Consider the following 22,565-nt stretch of genomic DNA (forward strand, 5'->3'; position numbering starts at 1 on the left):
ATAAAATATGCTTTCCAGGTCTCTCTGGTATTTTGGGGTATTTTGGAACTTAATTATTTGATAAAACATTCAATTCTCAGGTGAAAAGAGTTAATAGTCAAGGATATCTGAACTAAAGTTTTGGTACAAAAAAATAAAAGATTTTTCTAAGTAGGAATAGAAATCATAATTTTAAAGTCCTTATTCTGTTTCTTATATTTAAATAAGTCACATCCCTATGCATATCAATAATTTGGTACCCTACCCATGGCAATTTACTTTGTAAAGAACTCATAAAAAGGTTCATATCTGGGTTCTCTCACCTGCTTGTATGAATCACAGTGCCATTTTTATTTAATTATGTGTATTTAAGTAAAACAGCCACTCTTTAATTGCATTTTATTTGTTAGACCTGTGGTGTTTATTATGGTAGTCACTAGCTGTGTAGCCAATGGTTTCTTGAAATGTGGCTACTTTAACTGAGGTGAAAAAAGAAAATTGAGGGTAGGGGGGCCGGGGCACTTGATACAGTTATTGGAAAACTTTTAAGTGTGTTTTAGACAACTTGGATATGTGAATCTACAGTTAACTATAAATTTTATGAAATCTAAATTCAAATATTTCTGACGGATATGTAGTATACAGATTGAGATATGCTGTAAGTGTAAAATACATACCGTATTTGGAAGCCTTAGTACAAAAGAAAGATGTAAAATATTTAGTAATTTTAATGTTGATTATATGTTGAACTGATAATATTTTAGATATATTGGGTTAAATAAAATATATTATTAAAATTACTTTCAGCTGTTTCTTTTTACTTTTTATTGCAGTATTTAGCATGATGCTGTCCAATAGAAATATGAGTGAATGAATAATTTAAAACTATCTAGTAGCCACATTTAAAGAGCCTTATTTAAAATTTACAATAAAGCCCAGGAGGTGGGTAATATCTTCATATTACAGATGAGAAAACAAATTCAGAGTGTAAGTGATTTGTTTAAATTCACGCAACTAGTAAATATTAGAGAGGAGATTAGAACTCAACCTTATATTACTCTAAAACCTATTCATTTTTTGGGTTTAGTTTTGGGTCTATGAATGGCTCTTCGCATTAAGTTTATTAATAGATTATTTATTTATTTTAGCCCTGACTTGACACACAGAGGATTTGAGATGGCATACTTTACCAGGATCTATTTAAAAGAGAAAAAGAACAGTAGAAAGTGAGAGTTGGGAAAAGTGTAGTTGCTATTGGTGAGGCAGCTAAGGCAAGGGAAAAAAACATTGTTACCTGGTTGTTACTACCAGAATTTAAGAGCAGAGCTGCGGAACCAGACTGCCTAGATGTGAATCCAGCTTTTTTACTATCTGTGTGATTTTGAGCAAGTTCCTTAACTTTTTTTGGCTTTTATCTCATCTGTAAAATGGGAACAATTCTAAAACTACTTTATAAGGTTATTATGAAGATTAAGTAAATTAATAAATGTTAAACTTTTATATTTTCTACATAAGAATCAAATATTACTGATTTTACCATTTCCTCAAGGAGAGAAAACAAAATATTTTGAAAAAGCACTGAACTCTGAAAGAGGTTTTCTTGTGTGTATCTTTTACCCAGACGTCTCTTAGTAATGTGACAGTATCCTCAACATTTTTACAACAAAAGGAGTGATAGTTTTCCTATAGAGTTTGTAACCTTTCATGTGTCTGGCTTAAATGCAACCCAGAAATAAAGTTGAGTATCTAAAGAATCTGGTAGATTGCAGGAGTAGAAAATGGTGGCTTGGGGGCCAAATTCTTCCACAGATGTATTTTATTTGTCTTGCATAGTACTTAAAATTGTTTTGTATTTGCTGCCAACATATACAAATCAAGGAACTTCTCACAGAACTCTGGATTTCTAGTTTCTCTTAGAAAATTAGAGGATTTGACAATGCCGAATCCACATTTTCACAAGGCGGTAGTAGCTTGGTGACCTTCTCCAGGCTGGGCATGCATACTCTGTTTCATCCCTTTTACAACCTGGTCTGCTATACCCAACTACCTGTCTACAGTAATCTTCTCTTCAATCAATGTAACATAACGTAACACTCTACTTTCTTAGGTCTCTAAAGTTTTACAATGTTCTCCATAAGGTCTTTCACAACTTTGGTGAAATTGGCTCATAGTTTCCTTGGAGCTCTTGTCCCTATTGCAAATTGCACCCTTAAAAGTTTTTAATAATTACATTGTAGATATATAGAATTATAATTGAATTTTTGTGTATTTATCTACCTAGCAACATTACTGAACTTGGTTTTATGAGTCCCTGTAGACGGGCATTGTTTCCATTTAGTCAGTATTATTGTCTGCAAATAACGGCAGTTACCTTTTCCATCCTTAAACATTTTCTTTTTCCTTATTTCTTTACTATACTGTACATATAGTATAACATTGGAAAGAAGTGGTGATAGCAGGTATACTTGTCGTAAGCACCCTTAAGCTCAGATTGTGGCCTCTAAATATCATTTTATTCTAAAAAGGCTAGGGCTCATTTGAAAGATGACTGATGCCCAAATCTGGGGCAGGAAATGTACAAAATGTGTTACTGTGCCAGAAAGCATGAAAGACTGCAGAGGTCATGTTGAAAGGATTCAGTAGCCACCAGAAGAGACTGTCATGCCCCAAAATAAGAAATTTTGAGCATTAATAAGAATAATAATTGAAACATACCAAGTAAGTTTATATAAGTGAGTTCATAGTAATTACAAAATTAAAAGAAACTGCATTAATCACCTTTGGAGGATACTAGAGAACCAAGCCATTATTTTGAAAACTGGTGAAAGGAAACAAGCAAACATTTATCCTACCTTTCCTTACTAGCAGTTCCTTCGGAAGGAATTATTGCTAAGCTCCTTCTGAAGGACTGTTGGTAAACCAATGGTATATATAGAGAGGAATAGTTCAGCTAATAAATGACAAAGAAATGGAATAATTATTACTGTTTTGTAACTCTGGATGATTATTATTGCTGATAATGTCACAAAAGAGAGACAACCACCAGAAATAATTATATGCCTCCTGATGGAAGTTCATACCACCACCTGTGAAGTATATTTGCTAAATCAAAACAAATACTGAAAAACCTAAATCTCATCAAGCCTCCTTGTCTGTTTAAAAAAGAGACATTTTTGAGAGTGTTCATTGCAGTATTGTTTCTAATAGGAAAACATGAGAACAATCCATACACAAAAAGAATAGGTAAGTTTTGGTATATTCATAAGTAGGACTCTGTATAACAATGAATATGACTGAGAGTTTTGTCTGGATGCAAATAATATTCAAAAATGTGGCGTGAAAAAAGCAAGAATATGGCATGCTTATATAAAGTTTAAAACATTCAAAAATAATTGTCTTTACATGTGTAGTAAGGACAGGCATCATGGCAAAGATGAACAGCAATTTTGAGTTTTAGTTACTCCTGGGATGGAGAGAAGAGAAATGAGATTGAGGCAGAGTGTGCAGAGGGCTTCAATTGAATTTGTAATATTAACATTTTTTTAAATAGGATAGAAAGATTTGATAAAACTAGTTGGTGAGTCACTGAATGTTAATGTGGTTTTTTTTTTTTGGTATATTTTTGAGTGAAGTATTTCTAAAAATTTTCCATAGAGAAAAAATGGCATGCAATAGAAATACTGATTTTTTGTTTTTTGTTTTCCCTTCTGCCAGAATAATGTAAAACAGGCTCTGGTCTATGTAGATTTTATGGTGCCAGGCAATTACAAGCTTGTTCTTCAAAAATGTGTGTGTGTAAACTAGACAGTTATTTCTGAGTATTAAAATGAAATAAAGGTAACTTTTTAAAAGATCAGTTGTAGATCCATTACTGCTTACAATATTTTAATTGCATCTTTTCATCAAGGTAATTGTTCACATCTTAAAACCCAGATGTTAATTTAAAAGCAAATGTGTATGTGCATCGACCTTGTGGGAAATTGTTTTAAAAATTAACAATAGATGCAGCAGCTTTTTTCTAAAGGGTAACCCGATTATATTGATAAAGGCAATAATCATACTTCTTCAGAAAAGTGGAATATGGCCAGAAACCTGGTAAAGTTCTCTTTTTAAAAATTGCTTTGAAATTCAAAGAAAATTGGAAATTCAAAGAAAATTGGAAATTTAAAACTTTGTGAGCATTAAATTGTCAGGCTCCACCTCATATCTTTCCACCAGAGTATGCTGGGAGGGTGACTTGTATATTTAAAAAAAAAAAAAAAAAACAAAACTCTCCCAGGTGGTTTTGACCAGTCTGGTTTGGGAACCACTTAAGGCACTGTTTTTGTTCCAAAGGGGGCTGATAACTTCAGTCTCTTAAGCTTGTTGCTAGTGGCTGCTTGGAATACTTCTGCTGAGAAAAATTCTGAGGTCACTTCAAGGATAAGCTGGAGAGAATTAGTGGCTATTTACCTTGGAGGCGCAGGCAGTGGAGAATTGTGAGGGCTGTCCTCCACAATGTGGCTTCATTACCTTAGTGACGAGAAAACTAAGAGACCCAGTTGTTGAAATAATTTGCTTTAGATCTCTTAGCTAGAACCAGGATAAGGGAGGCAGAGCCTAATTCAGATTGGTTTCTTTTTGTTCCACTGTGTGTTCTGTGAAGAGATAGGAACCTTTCTCTGATGTTTTACTGTCTCTACTCTGAATTGGTTGCCCTTCCTAACTTGTTTTCACAGTAGCTTGTGCATAACTGTCACAGTATATATATTTCCTACTTCAAATATTTAACTGTTGGTTTTCTTTTTATGTGCCTTTCTATCAATGAGAACATCTAGCACATTGGTTTGTATATAGCAGGGGTTTGCTAAGTTAAAGCAAAACCACAGCGTTTCAAAACAGTTAGAAAGTAAACACAAACATTTCCGTGAATAGCAAAGAATTATTCCGGTAAGTCCTTTGGGATGGAAGGTGGCGGGGAGAGGAAGAAGGTTGCTGTAGAAAAGCAGGTGTATTAAAGTGTCATTGACAAGGGAGAAATTGGTAGTAGGTGAAGAACACAAAATAGGAAAAAGCATAGTCATTGGGATTAGAGATAAGGAATGAACATACTTCTTAAGCTCCTACAGCATCACAGGTAGGATAGAATAGCACAATAATTGTTTATTGTACATTTAAATTAATTTAAAAAAAGACTGATTCCATTTACTGAGTTGCAGTTTTATAAGATTCTGGTCTTAAATTTTCAAAGTTTTTCATAAAACAATTCCAAGACTCAAATGTTTTTAAATATATATTGTTAAGCTTTGGAAGGATTTTGGATTTCCCTAAATTTTTTTCCCCTCTTTAATTATATTAACTTTTCTAACCACAAATTAGATATACATTCCCTTTATCCTGCAGTTTTTAATTTTTTCCCCCTAGTCCAATATTATTTTTAGAGTAGATAATGACAGTTCACTGATATAAAATTTAAAAGGTACAAAAGGATATATGATGAAAACTGTTCTGTTCTCTTTCAATCACTTAGTTTCTCTCCTTGTAGGCAAGTGGAGGCATCCATTTCTTGGCTATCCTTCCAGAGATACTAAGAACTCAACATAAAATGGATGGATAGATGGATGGATATATATATCCTTTTTTTCCTTTTTTATATATATATATATATTTGTCCCCTCCCTTTAAAATATATAGTTACATACTATTTGCATTTATTAATCTGTCTTGAAGATTAGCCCATATTCGTATAACAAGAGCTTCCTCATTCTTTTTTTTTCCAGCCTTTTTAACGTGCTTGTGGTAGTATATCCAACACAGTATTCCAGTTATATGTATTAATCATAATTTATTAAACTATTACCTTATTAATGAATATTCTAATCTTACTACCTAAAATTATACAATTGAATAATATCCATTATTCTACCCATGTGTGAATATAAATGTAGTATAAGTTCCTAAAAGTGGAATTGTTGAGTCAAGGGTATGTGTATTTAAAATTTAGGCCAGATCTTTCTTACTACAGCTCAGGCCAGATTATATTCTCGTCACAAATGTCCTTGCACTGTTATAGCAATTTTTTGTGTTTGCTAATAACAACAGATTAAAAGTAGTATTCCAGTATAGTTTCGATTTGCATTTTTTTTCCTGAAAACTTCATTGAGGTATATTTTGCATGTCATATAATTCACCTTTTTCAAGTGTACAGCTCAATGATTTTTTTAGTAAATTTACCTAGTTGTATTTGCATTTCTTTTATGAGGAGATTATTTTTGTTTTCTTTGAACTGTCTGTATTTTTTGTCCATTTTTATGTTGAGTTCTTAGTCTTTTTAAAAATCGTTTTATAAGATCCTGTTATATAGGATTTATGTCTGTGAAATAAGTTATAAATATTTTTCCAAGTTTGTTATTTGTCTTTTGACTTTGCTTATAGAGTTTGGAGTAAAAGCAAAATTTTTCTGGTGTGACTATTAAAGCTGGACTGTTTACTGTGATTTTAAAGCATATGCTAGATTTGTGGGTTAGCAGTGTTTCACGCGGGATTTTCAAATAGCTGTAAGTGAGGAGAAGTACTGGATGAATTTGAGGTTGTTACCTAACGGACAGATACATTTAATTAGTTACTATTTTTCTTCTGTTCTCACACAAATGCTGAGTTGTGTTTTTAGTGCTTGCTGCTTAAATATGGATATTCTCCCCTCATATTTACCCACATCCCACTTTACTCCCCTCCACCATTTTTCTTTTTCAACACTTGAAAACTTTGATAACATTCTGAAAGATGAAACATGGTCCGTTCTCAGCACTATAGCTGGCTACCTCTACCTAGTTGTAAAGTGTGATCAGAGTTAATCCTTCACTGGAGGATGTATTTCAGATGCCATTTCTAGTTGTATAATCTTATGTTTCTCCTCAAATTTGTCACCTTCAAAAAACATATACTTATTCTTGAAGCAAAGTCACTTCACAAATGGGGACTATTAAAAATAATTTAGTATTTGTCCCTTTAAAGTTTAGTTTTTGTTGGCTAGTTTTTAGTAAGTTTGAAATATTACAAAAAACCAACAATTTTACTTACCAGTCACTGATGACTTTTAGTGTGACTATTTTAAAACTTGGCCTTAAAAAATATGAAGTAATATTAATGCCTAAGATATATCTTTCTCATTAGTTCATCTTAATAAAAAACTTTTGGATAATTTGTGTAATACCTGGTGTTTGCCAGAAGCATGATTTAATAAGGATGATAAAAATTTCAATCATACCTGATTCTTAGAACATTTTCTTTCACTGGTAAAATATTTATTTATAGAATTACTAAATGGGAAGATAAAAAACCTTCAGTTTGAGAAAGAGTAAGATTTTTCTAATATTTTCGTTTCTGATTTTTCTCATTCACTTCAGCATTAATTTTTTTCTGTTGATATTGTCAAAATGATTTTCATCACCTTCTATTTCATAAATTTTTTTTTTTTTTTTTTAACTTTAACTTGAATGTATAGAGAAGGAAGGGAAGGGTTGTTACCTAATCTTTGTCCATCTCAGACGGCATTTTAGTTTTCCTTTTGGATCCTGGTAGTTCCCCCTTGGAGGCTTCTTTGAGTCGCTCATGATAGTATAGTCATTCTGCTACCTTTAAGTGTTTTTAATGCAGGTATGTTGAGAGAGCACTTTTTAAATAGCCTGAAACAGTCTTATTTGTCAACTCTTTTCTTTCTTAAATTTTACTTTTGAACTTATAGGCAGAAGTAATCTCACGTGATCTTAGATTCCTATGTACATGGGTCTGCATTTAAGCCACCCCTTGGGATGCAGTGATTCTAACTGAGAACATAGTTTGAAAAAATCTTCTTGGAGAGTCTAGCTTAGTTACACCCTTTGAAAACCACTCCTCTAGAGGAATGTTTGGCCTTTTTCATGTTACTCAAGATGGAATGATAAAGTATATCAAAGTGATTGTGACATTCTATAACGGCTAAGTAGAGAGACAAACTATTTAGCTACAAAGACTCTTAAGCTCTGAGGATTTTGAACAATTATGTAAAGAAAAAAAGTCATATAAAACATTTTAGATTTTTTCCTCTGGCTTTTTTCCCCGCTTCTGTATTTGATTCCTAAACCCTCATGTTTCCCATAGTGCTTAGTTCAAGCCCTAAGCGTAGCACTTTCCACATTATATTAAAGTTAGTTATTGTTGTCTCTTCAATTGTACATTCCTGATGTTTAGAACAGTGTTTGGCACTTTGACGTATCCCCAGTTATTGAGTTTTTTGATATTCAGAATAGGTATTAGACCTTAAATACACAAATGAGGGTGCTCATTTAATATAACTTGGGGATTAAATTAAGAATTGAATTTATTAATATTTTATTATAATTTTTTATTGTTTTTATCTGTATGAATCTGTAGAACTGAGGTCAACTTCACAGACTATTTAGATGGCAAATACCATAGGACCTCAACAAGATGATCCATTCTAGAACTTGATTACTGTTATCAAGCTATCCAAAGATCTTAAGTCTTTGCCTTTTATTTAAGTGGTTTGATGATACAGGTTATATCTATTTACTTTAGTTTTTCATTGACTCTGGGTTAAAAACATTGCCTTCCTGATTGTGGCAGCAATTTCTTAATTTCTTTTTTTGTTTGCAGTTGGAGTGCCTCAAACTTATCGCCTCTCAAAAATTCACAGACAAACGCATTGGCTATTTAGGGGCAATGCTGCTGTTAGACGAAAGACAAGATGTCCATCTTCTCATGACCAACTGTATCAAGAAGTAAGTCTTAATCTTTCCTTCGAATAACTGCTTTGTGATTTTAGGTTTTTCTTATAATACGCCATTAGTAAATCTATTAATTTTATATTTACTGTCTAGAATATATTCGAATTGCTTTTGATTCTGTAGCTTATGTATTAAAGAGACTAAGCAAAGGATAAAAACTTCTGTAGGGGATAATTTAATGACATGAAAGTGTTGCTCTACATCTTGAGGCATAAGAACACAATTTAGCAATGAAATAAGCATTTGGGCCTTCATAGAATAGAAAAAGCATTGGTAAATCTGAGCTTTCTCATATTTCTAGAACTTTGAATACCATGAATAATGAAATGTTATATTTAATAAAGAATTACAAGTGTATATTCTGAGTAAATTCCATTTAAAGGCAAAACATTTAAGTCTCGTCAGTGATCTAATCTGAGATTTCAGTTACCTGTAATTTACTTGTAATTTCAGTTACCTGTGAATTTTTGTGTATAAGCTTTTTTTGTTTTTTTTTCCTAATGGCTTCTTTACTGATTTCCTAGTCTAGCTATATTTGTTTAACTTTCAAACCAAGGAGTTCTTGCCATTATGAAGAAATTAGAGGACCCATCGAGCAGGGAATTAGCAGTTCTCCCCAGCATCCCTCCTATGACAGGTTTCTGTCAGAAAGTCAAGGAAGTTCTGAGGGCCTTATTGGTTAAAGATATTTTTTGTTTGTTTTAATTTGGTTTTGGTTTGTCTGTCAGTTTGATCTTTTTTAGATTTCTATTTAATTTGCAGTGTTTCTGTATTTGACAAAGTAGGAGCAGGGGGTATATGGGTGATCAAATTTGCAGGCATTGAGCTCTTAACACTTTTCTGTGATAAGTAATGTTCTACTTTGAAATTTCCCAATGGGTAATATAGAAAATGTCAAACTACAACTTATGAATTGGTTGTCAATATTGAGTGTTTCATATAAATACATTGAGTTTGTGACCTTAGTTTTGTTTTTTTGAACTTGAAATAATATAATGAAAATATTGAGTCATGTATTCAAGAAATATTTATTATATATTGTTGTATGGCAGCAGCTGTTGTAGGCTATGGGGATGGAGAATTTAAAAAATGGGACAAATCTTTGGTGTCATGGAGGTTACATTCTGGATGTTCAGTGTGACTCTTATGCATTTACTCTGGATTGGCCTCGGAGAGTTTCTTTAATTTTTGTTCTTACATGCTCGGCTGCCCTTATTGCTCAAGCCTTCAATCACATGCTGATATTTGGCAGTTCTGTCTAGCAGCAAGTTTATATTAGAGAGTTCATACCAAACTCAAGTATAGGTTTTTAGCATGATAAAAATCGAAGAATGAGGCACATAGGCAAAGAAGAAATCTTTAATTTTAATGAGACCTGCCAAGCCCCAAGTGAATTTAGGAGAGAGCTACTAATAGTTAGAAATTGATCTGGCACTTCAGTCTAAGCTCAGTCAGAACAACGGTCCCTAATCCCCCGGGCCGTGGACTGGTACTGGTACTTTGGATTATTCGTTTTGTGTGTGTGTGCGTGTGTGTATGTGTGTGTGTGAGATAAATCTGTTAATGAATGTTTTTTTAATTTGCTTTTTTTGCGAGATTTTTTTGCTTTTCGTGTTTGTATTATAGGACATCATGGTGTCCCAGCAGTTTTTATGTTTATTAACGAATGTTTACCTCATTGTTCATTGGGCTAGAAAAATTCTAAGACATTAAAGACCTTGGAATTAAATCTTTAAAAATTGGATATGATATTTTAAGAGCTTGCATTATGCAGTTAATTGTTGAAAAGTGAATGAAAAATCAACTAAATATTTTTGGGAACTGGAAGCCTAAATGGTAAAGCCATAGGCAGTACTTAGACTTCATTTTACCAGTCATTTTTATCTTAAAAATTCAAATTGGTGGAAAGTAGCAAATCTCATTAATTTACAATTTCCCTCTTTTCCTTTCTTTGTTCTTCAGGGAATACTATAACAGTTTGTTCATTTAAAATCTATTATGAACCCCTTACATGTTAATATAAATAACATTTTTTAATGAAAAATAAACTATTTTCCAAAACAAAAGCAATTTAGTGAGAAGAATGGCATTATTTTACATTTTTGTAAATTTCTAATATGTGGCCTAATGGAAGACAGCTAGATACAGATGCTCATATTTGCTTCTTTGTTCAATTTCTTGTGTTACGTTTTAATTGAAATATATGAAGAATATTTAGCCTTTCACAGATAATGTAGTTAGAAAAAGGAATATGAGTTTAATAGCCTTTCAAATAACCACAGATACTCTTTGTTGATACTATACCAAAACTCTACAAGTTAGTAATTTCTTAAAGGTTAGTTACAGTGTGGAATCTGAAACCATATCAGCGAAGTTTGGTACTTTGTTATATTAAAACTAGTTGGTCTGTCTTATTCATCTTTTACTCGTGCATGGCTTTTGTAACATCATGCTTAAGGCATTTGGAAAAAAAATGGTTCACTGAGTTAAAGTACTGGTAGTTCATGGTGGCAATACAGTTTTCCAAAATTCTAGCTTTTACTTCAACCTTGAATTTTATTATTGACAACAAAGATTATCAGTTGTTGTGCTTGAAGTGATTGGCTCACTTGGCTCTTTTTCCAAAAAATGTTTGCCAGATACCCAAATCTTATAGTTGTCTGTCAGTTATTTTTCAAATAAAAATGATATCCATTTTAAAAGCAGCATAGTTTAGCTTGCAAACGAAATAAGTACACAAGTGCTTTTCTCTGAGATTGCCACTTCAGTATGTGGCAGGAGTACTTTATGCATACTTCTCATTTCATCACACAGAGTATTAAAGAATACACACTCAGAAGTCAAGATTTAATAAAATTATTATTACTGCTTTGTCATGGACAGTCTTGAGTGAACCTTCTTTCCTTCCCTTTTTTTTCTTTCCTTCCATCCTTCCTTCCCTTTTTTTCTTCCTTCCTTCCATCCTTCCTTCCACTGTGACTGTGTGGCAGTGAATACAGTGGTTACTGTTGCCACTGTCCTGATTTGTACTAATGTGCCAGTAGTTTTTCCTACCACTGCTTTTGCAACATCAGTGCAACTGTCAATACAGGTGACAAATAATGAGTTAGTATTGTGAAAATAGTTTGGATCTCATGGACCCCCTGAAACAGTCTTGGGGACCTCCAGAGACTTGTTAATCACACTTTAAGAACCACTGGACTAAAGGATACTAAAATGCTCTTAAAGCTGGCAAAAATAGCATAACTCATAATAATTCAGCTTCTGAATAGTAGGAGTTAATGATAATATACTCTTGATAATAAGATGATTTTACGAGTCAAGCTTTTAATATTTAATACTTTTCTGAAAGTATACTCCCTGGCTGATGTGAAAATAATTTTGTGTAATAATCAGTGCCTGTTAGAAATAGGATTTTGAGTGTCTGTAGCACCAGATACCGGGCCACTGTAAATATTTACCTTAGTTTGTTAAAGGTGGTTTAATTAGCTAATTTTTTTAGTTATATTTTTTCTTCTTTTGAATAAATAGAAGTGTAAAAATTAATGTAACATCAAGGTTTATACTATACCATAAGATCAAAGATTCAGAGTGTTTCTGTTGTGATATTTAAGTCATCTTAATTGCTTTAGCAGTAAAGATTGTTTTCTGACTTTTTAAAAAAGTTTTGGTTAATGTGTATCTTACCTTTTTTTTTTTTTTTATAGTTAGCAGTAGAGCATACTAAAAATCTTTTAAAGATTTAGTTGAGCTCTTCCCATAAGCAGCCTGAGGTGATTTCTGAAAATGGTTCACTATTCACTTGACCCAGAAAACCCCACAAAATCATGCTAATCAAGGGGTTCAAATCTTTGTGTTCACTTTAAGAACTCTTGTGAAACTGCCCAGGCCATCAAGGTTATACATATCCAAAAAGCCATCAAGTATCTGAAGGAGGTCACTTTTCAGAGGCAATTTGAGCCATTCCGTCGTTACAATGGTGGAGTTGGTAGCTGTGCCTAGGTCACCGCAGTGGTGCTGAAAGCAGGGTTGGTGGCCCAAAAAGAGTGCTGAATTTTCGCTGCATGTGCTTAAAAACGCAGAGAGGAATCCTGAACTTAAGGGTTTAGATGTAGACTCTCTGGTCATTGAGCACATCCAGGTGAACAAAGCTCTCAAGATGCAGCGCAGAACATACAGAGCTCATGGCGAGTTAGCCCCTAAATGCGCTCTCCCCGCCACACTGAGATGATCCTCACTGAAAAAGAGCAGGTGTTCCTAAACCCGAACAGGAGTTTGCACAGAAGAAAAAGATATCCCAGAAGAAACTGAAGAAACAAAAACTTATGGCCCGGGAGTAAATTTAGCATCAAATGAATGCTAATAAAAAAATACAGTTTCGTATTTATCATTGCCAGTTTTTACTTTCAGGGGTTTGCTGAGTTTTCTAAAATGGGTTGCCTTTTAACATCTACAGATAACATCACAGATAACATAGTCCAATTTCTGTTGCTTTAATATTTGGAAACATAGAGTTTTAAGCCCAATGTTGCAGGGACTGTCAGTCAGTTTACTGTGTTGGTAATTTGTAATAAAGTTAGAATAAACATTTTTTGCAACAAATAATTCTATTAATTATTTTCCTTATTGGAGCAGTGAATCATTCAGCGCTGCTTGGTTAGATTGTGAAGCTTCTTCATGGGGAGTATACCAGGCAGAGCATGTTATTTCTACCTTCTTCTTTTCTTTTGCAGTGATCTTAATCATAGCACGCAGTATGTACAGGGTTTGGCACTTTGTACGCTTGGCTGCATGGGCTCCTCAGAGATGTGCAGAGATCTTGCAGGAGAGGTAGAGAAACTCCTGAAAACTTCTAACTCTTACTTAAGAAAAAAGGTAACGTTTAATGAAACTAAATGTCTGCATTTGGATTAGGGAATATTCTAGAAATAAGGCAAATTATTTACTCACTTTTGAAAGCTCTGATGATAATATACGATGTTTCTTTCTCTGTGCAGTAAATGTCTTTTAAATAACTATGAATCAAGTGTTTAGAAATCACTATTTTTTATACTAATTTTGGAGGTGATTTTTTTTTATTGTTATTCAACTCCAATTGATAAGTGATTGTGAACACTTTGATTTTTTCAATTTCTCTTTTTCAAGGAAATGGTTTATAAATAAATGTTACTGTATATCCTAGATCGGGGTCCCCATACCCCTGGCCACAGATTGGTACTGGTCCGTGGCCTGTTAGGAACTGGGCCACACAGCAAGAGGTGAGTGGCAGCGGCTGAGCAAGCGAAGCTTCATCTGTATTTGCAGCCGCTTGTCAACGCTAGCATCACCACCTCAGCTCCACCTCAGATAATCAGGCATTAGATTCTCATAGGAGTACTGGCCCCTGGTGCCAAAAAGATTGGAGACCACTGTCCTAGATGGCATATTTAATTACTTCCTTAAGTACCTGATTCTAAACAGTGTTAAAGTGATAATGAACAAATATTTACAAATTTACTTTTATCTTAATAATTAGTGCCCATGTCTTTGTATTACTGCCTTTGAGTTTGTGGCAGTGCAGTTCCACTGGGACCTAGATAAGAAGACAATGAACTTGCCCTTTTATCTACTTTTATTTGTTAATATAACCATTTTAATGTTATTTTATTGTACTTGAACCCTAACACCTTTGTAAACAAAGGGTATAAAATTTAGAACTCCAAAAAGTGAACTCATACTAATGTCTGGTTGGCATTTACTGTGCCTCTGTATTAATGATATGAGACAGGCGTTAAAAGGGCCAGGCTGTTTTCTAGGATCATACACTGTTGATGATGACTGCAACCAAAGCCAGTCCTTTCTCTTAAAGAATGTGTGGGCTTCTCTTGTTCAGAAAGTACATTATTTCCTTAAATAGAACTTTCCGGCGAACTAGAGAAAAAAATCTCTTTCACCCAGATATAACATAGGAAGAATTAGCTGAAATCTTTTCTTATTAATGTTTCTAAACTTTTAAGGTATTCAACTCCAACAAATATGGTTATGTTGGGGGGTAACTAAAATTAGTCTTTGAATGTACCTTTCTTTCCAGTGAGCAAGCTAAGACCATCTTTTCAGTGGAGACTAGCTAAGTATCTTTCAAATGATTTTATTGATGTCAGCAGAGAGTGAATTGGGGAAAGGTATAGGTATTATTAAAAGTAACAGCAGATTTAAAGTGTCTGCAATACGTATCTTTCAGTTGCATGGTGTTTTTTATAAACCCTTATTTGGTCATCTTACTTAGAGGAATGATTATCACAGATGGAAGTCTTTGTTTTTTACTTTGCAACTCCACATAAGTTATGTTTAACTTGTTTCATAAATTCATGTTAACCATGGTCTAGTCTAGAAAGTTCATCTACTTATTTAGCAATATCTGAACAAAAGGACAGATGAGCTAAAAGTTCTCATTGATGGAATAATATAAGTTGGAAAGCCTCAACCAGTTAATGAATAATAAATCTGATATCTAACTTCTTTCTTTATTTTTCTAGTAGGTGAATTCGTTGATAAGGTTTTTGTTGTTGTTGTTTATATGATCTATTGCCCTGACTTAATTGAAATAAATCTTTTGTCCTTTTATTTTTTTTTATAGGCAGCACTGTGTGCTGTTCATGTCATCAGGAAGGTTCCTGAACTTATGGAGATGTTTTTACCAGCAACAAAAAACTTATTGAATGAAAAGAACCATGGTAATATGATTTGGATGCACTGGTGAAGTACTGAGGGAGAAAGGGAAAGAAAAGAAGGTTCAGGCAGTGTTATCCTTCTGTCTTAATGCAGTGGAGTTGCCTTTCTATTGTGCTCAGACGCTTTTCCAGGAAGGGCTGATCAGTTGAATATCTCTTCTACTCTTATATCCTAGTTTTATAACTAGAGATTGATTCCTTCATAGTAAACTTGTTTTTCATTTCTGGTCCTCTTTTACTATACAGAAGGTACTGTATTAAGTTACTAATATTTAATGTACAAATTATCCTAGCCTTGATTTCATATGTAAAATCCTTTAATTTCCTGGCTATTTTGTAATAGAAGAAAAAAATATTTCTTTATTGCTTCATGGTAGGTGTTTAAAGTTTGTGAAAATCCTTTTAGGTTACTCGTAACAGGAATTCGTAATGGGTACTTAGATACATTTATATAAAACTTAAGAGAAATTAAATGGAATGTGGCTATTCTATCCCAAACATTTTATTCTTATTTTGAAGTCAGTGAAACATGTTTTGAGTAAAGAAAATGCATGTGTCCCAAATGCTAAGAGAAAAAACGGTAAGATATAATTAATTAATTCAGTCCTGAACCTAGCAGGCTCAAAATATTGAACAAATGAATGTTTGGGGCACTTATTATTTAGTGAAAACTATTACGAGTTTCTTTTCCCTCACTCTAGAATAAGCAAATTCCCTTTGTCTTCCACAATTACTGTACTTTAAAGTTTTGATACATTTTATTTGGAAATTGAACTTCTTATTAAGATTTTTGTGCCTTGAATTATTTATCAGAACTCAGCTAAGGGCTTATTAAATATAGAGCAGATGATACCTAGCTTATATTGACTGTGAGTATGTCTTTATGGATATTCTCAGATGGAGAGATACATGTATTGGTTATCATTTTTTAGCAATTATTTTGGTCACATAATTGTTTAAAATATTCTGATTTGACTGACTTGACCAGTATTAAATCAGTAGGTGTCTATTAAATACTTCCTTTGCATTCACCTCAATGCTTAGATTCTTGGAAAGATTAAAAAACAAAAGTAGCAACTATCCATTTGGAATTGACCTTCAGAACTCAAAGTCCTGTTCTATGAAGTTGAATAATACAGCCTCATTTTTAGTGTTCATTTGCTCTTTTCTTTCAGGTGTCCTTCACACATCTGTAGTCCTCCTTACCGAAATGTGTGAGCGAAGCCCAGACATGCTTGCACATTTCAGAAAGGTAGGTGCCATTCTGTATGCCTAAGCCTTTCTTGATTGAAAATGATTTCCCTGAAAAGTACATAATTTTCTGACTTATAAAATAAATTTTCTTTTGAAAGGAAGCTATGGAGCTGAATAAAGGGCATAACCAGTCCTGCTGTGTGGTAGGGCTGGAAGCCAGATTTAGGCATATAAGAACTGGCAATAGTACAGTGTTTTCCCTTTCATAATAGAAGTCTTCTCTCATTGTTGGCAGACATACCAATCTCTCATGTGCTTTATCTGATGTTTTCACATTGAAGTCAGGAAATGTAACCTGCAGTCAAATTACAGATAGGAATGTGTTTGTGTTTATTTTTTTAGGCAGGTAATTTCATTTCGTGTTTTTGTTTTGTTTTATTTTGTATTTATTTAGTCGAAAACTGCAGACTGATTTTTGACATTACTTTTACCTACCTCAGTGTCCCCCACTGTTCATTTTAGGCTATTGACTCTGGCGATGGAAGTCTCTAGCTTTGTTAATTCCCTCCTTTCCTTTACAGCATTCTAAAGTGAAAATTTTTGTTTTTTCTACTTACTTTTAGAAGGCAATAGCAGGGAAAACTCAGGGAAAGACTGTTCTTTGGGTAGTTACATGCATTTAATTTTTTTTATAGGGTGCTGATCACTCCATAAATGGGGCTTACTTTCTACTTTAGATTTAATGAGACTCTAATAGCAGTTCTTTTTTTGCCCCCCGCCCCAGATGTTCACGTCTTGATTAAATTATTGTAAAAAAGTATGAGACCCGTATCTGTCCCTAATGCTTGCTTTGTATGTTTTGTTCCTGTTGTCTGTTTGGAATCCTGCTGTATGTTAGAATGAAAAGGTAAGAATTAACCCTCTTTTAGATGGTGCATGCTGGCATTAGGTCCTTAGTAGCTTTTGTGTATCCATCCACAAATGTGGCTTTTAAAAATATACTAATGCTGAAGCTGTGTTTAATAATATGAATTATTCATTATGGCATTTTTGGCTAACCCCCTAGTCCAGTTTTGTCTTGTGTCTTAAACTCCTGACTCCAAAGTCAGCCTTGGATTTCAGTTGCAGCCTTTCCTGAATTGTAAGCCTCCTTCTCTGCCTTTCCTTTATCTTCACTTGAGAAACTTTGAGCAGTTTCCCAGGGCCCTGGTGATGGCAGTTCTAGATCAGTTTGGAGCCTTGACACAAAACACTGCTTCTTTTTGAAGTAGATATTTTGGAGCCATATGTGAGTAACTTCATACTTTAAAAAGCTCTGTGTGTACTTCTGAGCTTTCAGTTCAGACTTAGAGCTTTTATTTCTCCCTTACCTGCACTTAATCTTACCTAGAAGTTTTGAAATATAAAAAGGATTTTGAGGTAGAGCGGGTGGGCATCAACTGATTTTCATGGCTGCAGCCTTTCCCTTTGTCATCTTATTTTGTTTGTCTTGTCATCAGTTTTAGTAACTTGCATCTTCGTCTGAACAATAAAGCTGAGTTCCAAGAATTAGTGTGCTGAACACTTAGACCTTTGTGCTTTTTGTCCCAGGGTGATCTTATGTGGTATGCTGGCCTTTTGGCAGTAAATAAAACAATTTCTAAATTTAGTAGCCCAAGCAAAAGGACTTCTCCAAGATATGAACTAGATTAAAAAAATAGTTAGGGATATGTGTAGTACAAAAAAGTAGGCCCTTGGAAAGTATGGTGAGACTCTGCAAGAGCTTGGTATTTAGATGATCCTGGTTTTATTACATTAATTTTAAAGGAGTGTGTAAAATCATATTATTCTTACCTCTAATGTAAATCTGCCCACAGTTGACAGATTTAATGTGGATTCTGTTTAGAACTTACAGGTCTCCATGGCTTGGATTTGTTTTAATCTTGGAATTGTCCAAATTAAATTTTTGTTTATGAATCAATTCTGAAATGTTATGGCCAAACTTAAATTTGCGTAGATTATGTTTTCTGTATTTCGAGGTGGACTTTGTGAATGTTTTGAGTGCATGCCTTTGGCATACTTTGACTTTTGTTTTGATCTTGAGTTCCCTTTAGAGCTGGAGAGTAGGAAGGAGACGGAGTCCAAATACAATAAGAAAAAATAATCGAGTTGCAGCAAAATTAAGGCTATTCTGATTGCCTCAGAAAGAGAGGTGATTCAGTTCACTGTGGACTCTTCTAAATTTTAGGTATTTAGAGTTGTTTATTTAGCGAAATTGAGTTTTTAGTTGGAGACTGGAAAAGTTCCTATTGTGGCATATATTTTGGAGTAGGGTTTTAACATTAAGTGATTGATCAACAGAATGAAATGAATAATATTTAAAGCATTTTTAAGTTCAGTTTGACAATACAATTGCTTCTACTATGTGTTACAACTAATGGACAAAGTAAAGGAAGGACAAGAAAGGAATTTTGACCATAATGAATGTATAGTTTCATTAGTAAGATAAGACAAGAAAACAGGGCACAGATCAGTCTGTATAATTAAGTGCTAAAATTAAATTTTACTGAAAATTGTGTCATATGAGTTAACAGTAGAGAAACAAAATTTTTATGGCTTCGATATCTTCTTTAGATGAAACGTAAAGTTTTCATGTGTCTTTTCTATTTGGTCAACGTTGGAGGCTTTTATATTTCCTGTTGTTTGTTGGAAAAAGACATAACTAGCCCTATCTTGAGATAATTTTTTTCTCTATTTGAGATAGTATATTTTAAAACTATGATTTTAATAAGATCACCAGTATTTTTGGTATGATACTATTTTGTATTCAGATGTTTGTATATGTGTTGCTGAAGAGAGCACTCTATCCAGATATTTGAATGAATATAAACTGAACATGTTTGTGCCACCTAGGTATGTCAAGTTCTATAGCAGTCGAAATTCAATATGCTCCATGGGCGTCTATTTTCTTGGTTCCCATAGGCTTTCTGACCTACTGTTTTTTGTAGTATCTTTGCATGTATAACTCTGGAGTAAAAAATTCTAGTTTTTAAATTCAGAGAAAATACTTACTACTCCTTGAGTTTTTGGCAAAAATACTCCTGTTATATCTTTGAATATTAACAATATACTAGTATATTTTATCAATAGAACATGCTTGGACTCAGACCCTTGTACCCTTTTCCTAAGCCAAATTACCTGCCTATTCTTGAGAAATTCTTTGATGTTCACTGTTCTTTGATGCATTTTTCTTCCCTACAGCTTGTGCCCCAATTAGTTCGTATTCTAAAGAACCTCATCATGTCCGGATATTCACCAGAACATGATGTTTCTGGTATCAGTGATCCCTTTTTGCAGGTGAGCTTTAAAGAAAGTTTTGGATATATCATATATGAGTTTAATACCTTTGGAATAGATCATTTCCTTCCACCTAAGTTAGTGTCGGGTAGAAATTTGGTAGTTAACCGATTACATTAATAAGTGACTAGTGACACAGTTCTGTATTTTATTAGATTAATAAAATGAAATTATGGTTCTAATAGTCAAAATTCTGTACTACATAGAGACTTATCAATATACAGGCGTACCTCATTTTATTGTGCTCCAAAGATGTTGCATTGTTTTTACAAATGGAAGATAAAACCTTTTACCAGCAAAAAGATTATGACTTGCTTTATTGCAGTACTCACTTCATTGCGGTGGTCTGGAACCAAACCCGCAATGTCTTCGAGGTATGCCTGCATTATAGGTCTGTAGGCCGCGGTATCCTTTAGCTTTGAGTGGCAAAGTGTGGGTTGTCTAATAACATCATTAAGACACAGAAAGATATATAATTTCTCTAAAGGTGATTAAAATTTTTTTCCTGCTTGAAATTTGACCATTTCTAATGAGATCTAAGACTTCATTTAAGTTATTTGAATTTCATACCAACGAAATTCCTTTATGTCAGACATAATTTGTTGACATTTCTCATATTTTGCATATTAGGTACGAATTTTGCGGTTATTAAGAATTTTAGGACGAAATGATGATGACTCAAGTGAAGCTATGAATGATATATTAGCACAGGTGAGTGACCAAACTTGCACTGTATTAAATATTCACCTTAGTATAGCAGGGAGTAGAGTGATTCTGGTTATATGGAGCAGTTTTTATTTTGTTTCCTCACTGGTGGCTATAATCAATCACAAAATGCCTCTTATTACCTTTGGCTATTTTTTGGAAGCATCGTTTATCACTTATGTACTGCCTTCTGTGTCTTTTCAGGTTGCCACTAATACGGAGACTAGTAAAAATGTAGGAAATGCTATTCTTTATGAAACAGTTTTGACTATCATGGATATTAAGTCAGAGAGTGGACTGCGGGTAAGTCTTTTTAAGTCTTTTCTTCTCCCTAAACATTTCATTTAAAATAATTGACTTGGACTTTAGTACTCTGAAAATGAATTTCATTTGAAAATTAACTTTAGGAAAGAATGATGCATAATGTATAGTGCTGCATTTTGGTATCTGAAGTATTTCTCCTATTGAAGGCTTAATATTGATTATAATAAAGTTTGGAAGATCTTAGCTATAATTAGATATATAGGTATTGTTGAGTGAAGGAAACATTTCAGAATAAGCTTCTATTAGAGCCATGATTTGAGTTCTCATCACTTCAAACAAGACAAGACATCATATTTGAATTAATTTTTTTTATTTAAGAAATAAACACATAAAGTGAAACAACTCAAACAGTACAGAAGGTATATAGGGAAGAAAATGTTCGCCTGTAGCTTACACATGTAGACTCTTAATTCTTCTAGTGGAAAATAGTTAACCATTTTCTGATATATTTTTTCCAGAGATGTTTTATCCATATTTAAATGTGTTCGTACATGTGTATTTCTTTGCAACTTTTAAAAACTTTATTTGAAATAATTTTAGATTTATAGAAACGTTGCAGAAACAGTTGACTTTCTGTATACCCTTCACTCAGCTTCCCCTAATGTTAACATCTTGCATAACTATAATATAATTGTGAAAACTAAGAAATTGATATCAGTACCATGCCATGAACTAAATTATACACTTTATTCAGATTTCACCAATTTTTCTCTTAATATCTGTTTCCTGTTCTAGGAGCCAATCCATGATTCCACCTTGTATTTAATTGTTACGTTTCCTTAGTCTCCTCCAATCTGTGACAGTTCTCCATCTTTCCTTATCTTTCATGACTTTTGATCAATTATTTTTTAGAATTTCTCTCAGTTTGGCTGTGTCTCATATTTTCTCATAACTGGATTAAAGTTATGCTTTTATGGCAAGACTATCACAGAAGTGATGTGCCTGTCTCAGTATCTTATCAGGAAGTACTTGCTATTTCTTTGTCTCACTTTACTAATGGTGAAAATAACCTTGATGGTTTGGTTAAGGTGGTATCTACTGTGTGTCTCCACTGTAAAGTTGTTATTTTTCCCTTCGTAATTAAAAATATTTGGGGGAGACACTTTGAGACTGCAGATACCTTGTTTTCTTTGGACTTTTTGCTCATCAATTTTAGTATCCATTAAAGGATCGTGTCTGCACCAGTTGTTAGGGTGGTGTTTTAATGATACTTTTCTATTTCCTGCATTCTGTCCTCATTAAATAATTGGAATTCCTCTATAGGGAAGATTTCTCCCTCATGAATTTATTCATTCTTTCAGTCACTTATTAATATAAGAGTAGCTAACCCATAGTCTTGCAAGAAACAAATTTAATAACTACAATATAGCATTAGTGTGTAGTTCTTTTTGTCTTTAACATTACAGTATCAAAATAACTGAGGTTTAGTTCTTTTCCTCTCCTCACCTTTCTGGTAACATATGTATATTGGCCTGCATTATGCTGGAGCTAGTTCATGTTCATGTGTAGAGGCCATCATCATTTAAAAAAAAATTATGGTAGAATTAGCATA

The 22,565-nt window shown here is 33.4% G+C and overlaps 1 protein-coding gene across 2 annotated transcripts in view; it reads left to right on the plus strand.

Annotated features, from left to right (window-relative positions):
• The window catches only part of AP1G1 (adaptor related protein complex 1 subunit gamma 1), a 61,930-nt gene that overhangs the window by 17,688 nt on the left and 21,677 nt on the right, over window positions 1-22,565 (plus strand). Inside the window, exons 3-10 of one of the 2 annotated variants that reach the window (XM_015587761.2) lie at window positions 8,614-8,738; window positions 13,478-13,619; window positions 15,361-15,457; window positions 16,630-16,706; window positions 17,547-17,555; window positions 19,889-19,984; window positions 20,615-20,695; window positions 20,894-20,992. In XM_015587761.2, coding sequence (XP_015443247.1) covers window positions 8,614-8,738; window positions 13,478-13,619; window positions 15,361-15,457; window positions 16,630-16,706; window positions 17,547-17,555; window positions 19,889-19,984; window positions 20,615-20,695; window positions 20,894-20,992 — 726 coding nt within the window. The remainder of the gene's footprint in view (window positions 1-8,613; window positions 8,739-13,477; window positions 13,620-15,360; window positions 15,458-16,629; window positions 16,707-17,546; window positions 17,556-19,888; window positions 19,985-20,614; window positions 20,696-20,893; window positions 20,993-22,565) is intronic. The other variant, XM_006909826.3, reaches the window with a different exon arrangement.

This window comes from Pteropus alecto, unplaced genomic scaffold, assembly GCF_000325575.1.
Source record: "Pteropus alecto unplaced genomic scaffold, ASM32557v1 scaffold42, whole genome shotgun sequence".
NCBI lineage: Eukaryota > Metazoa > Chordata > Mammalia > Chiroptera > Pteropodidae > Pteropus > Pteropus alecto.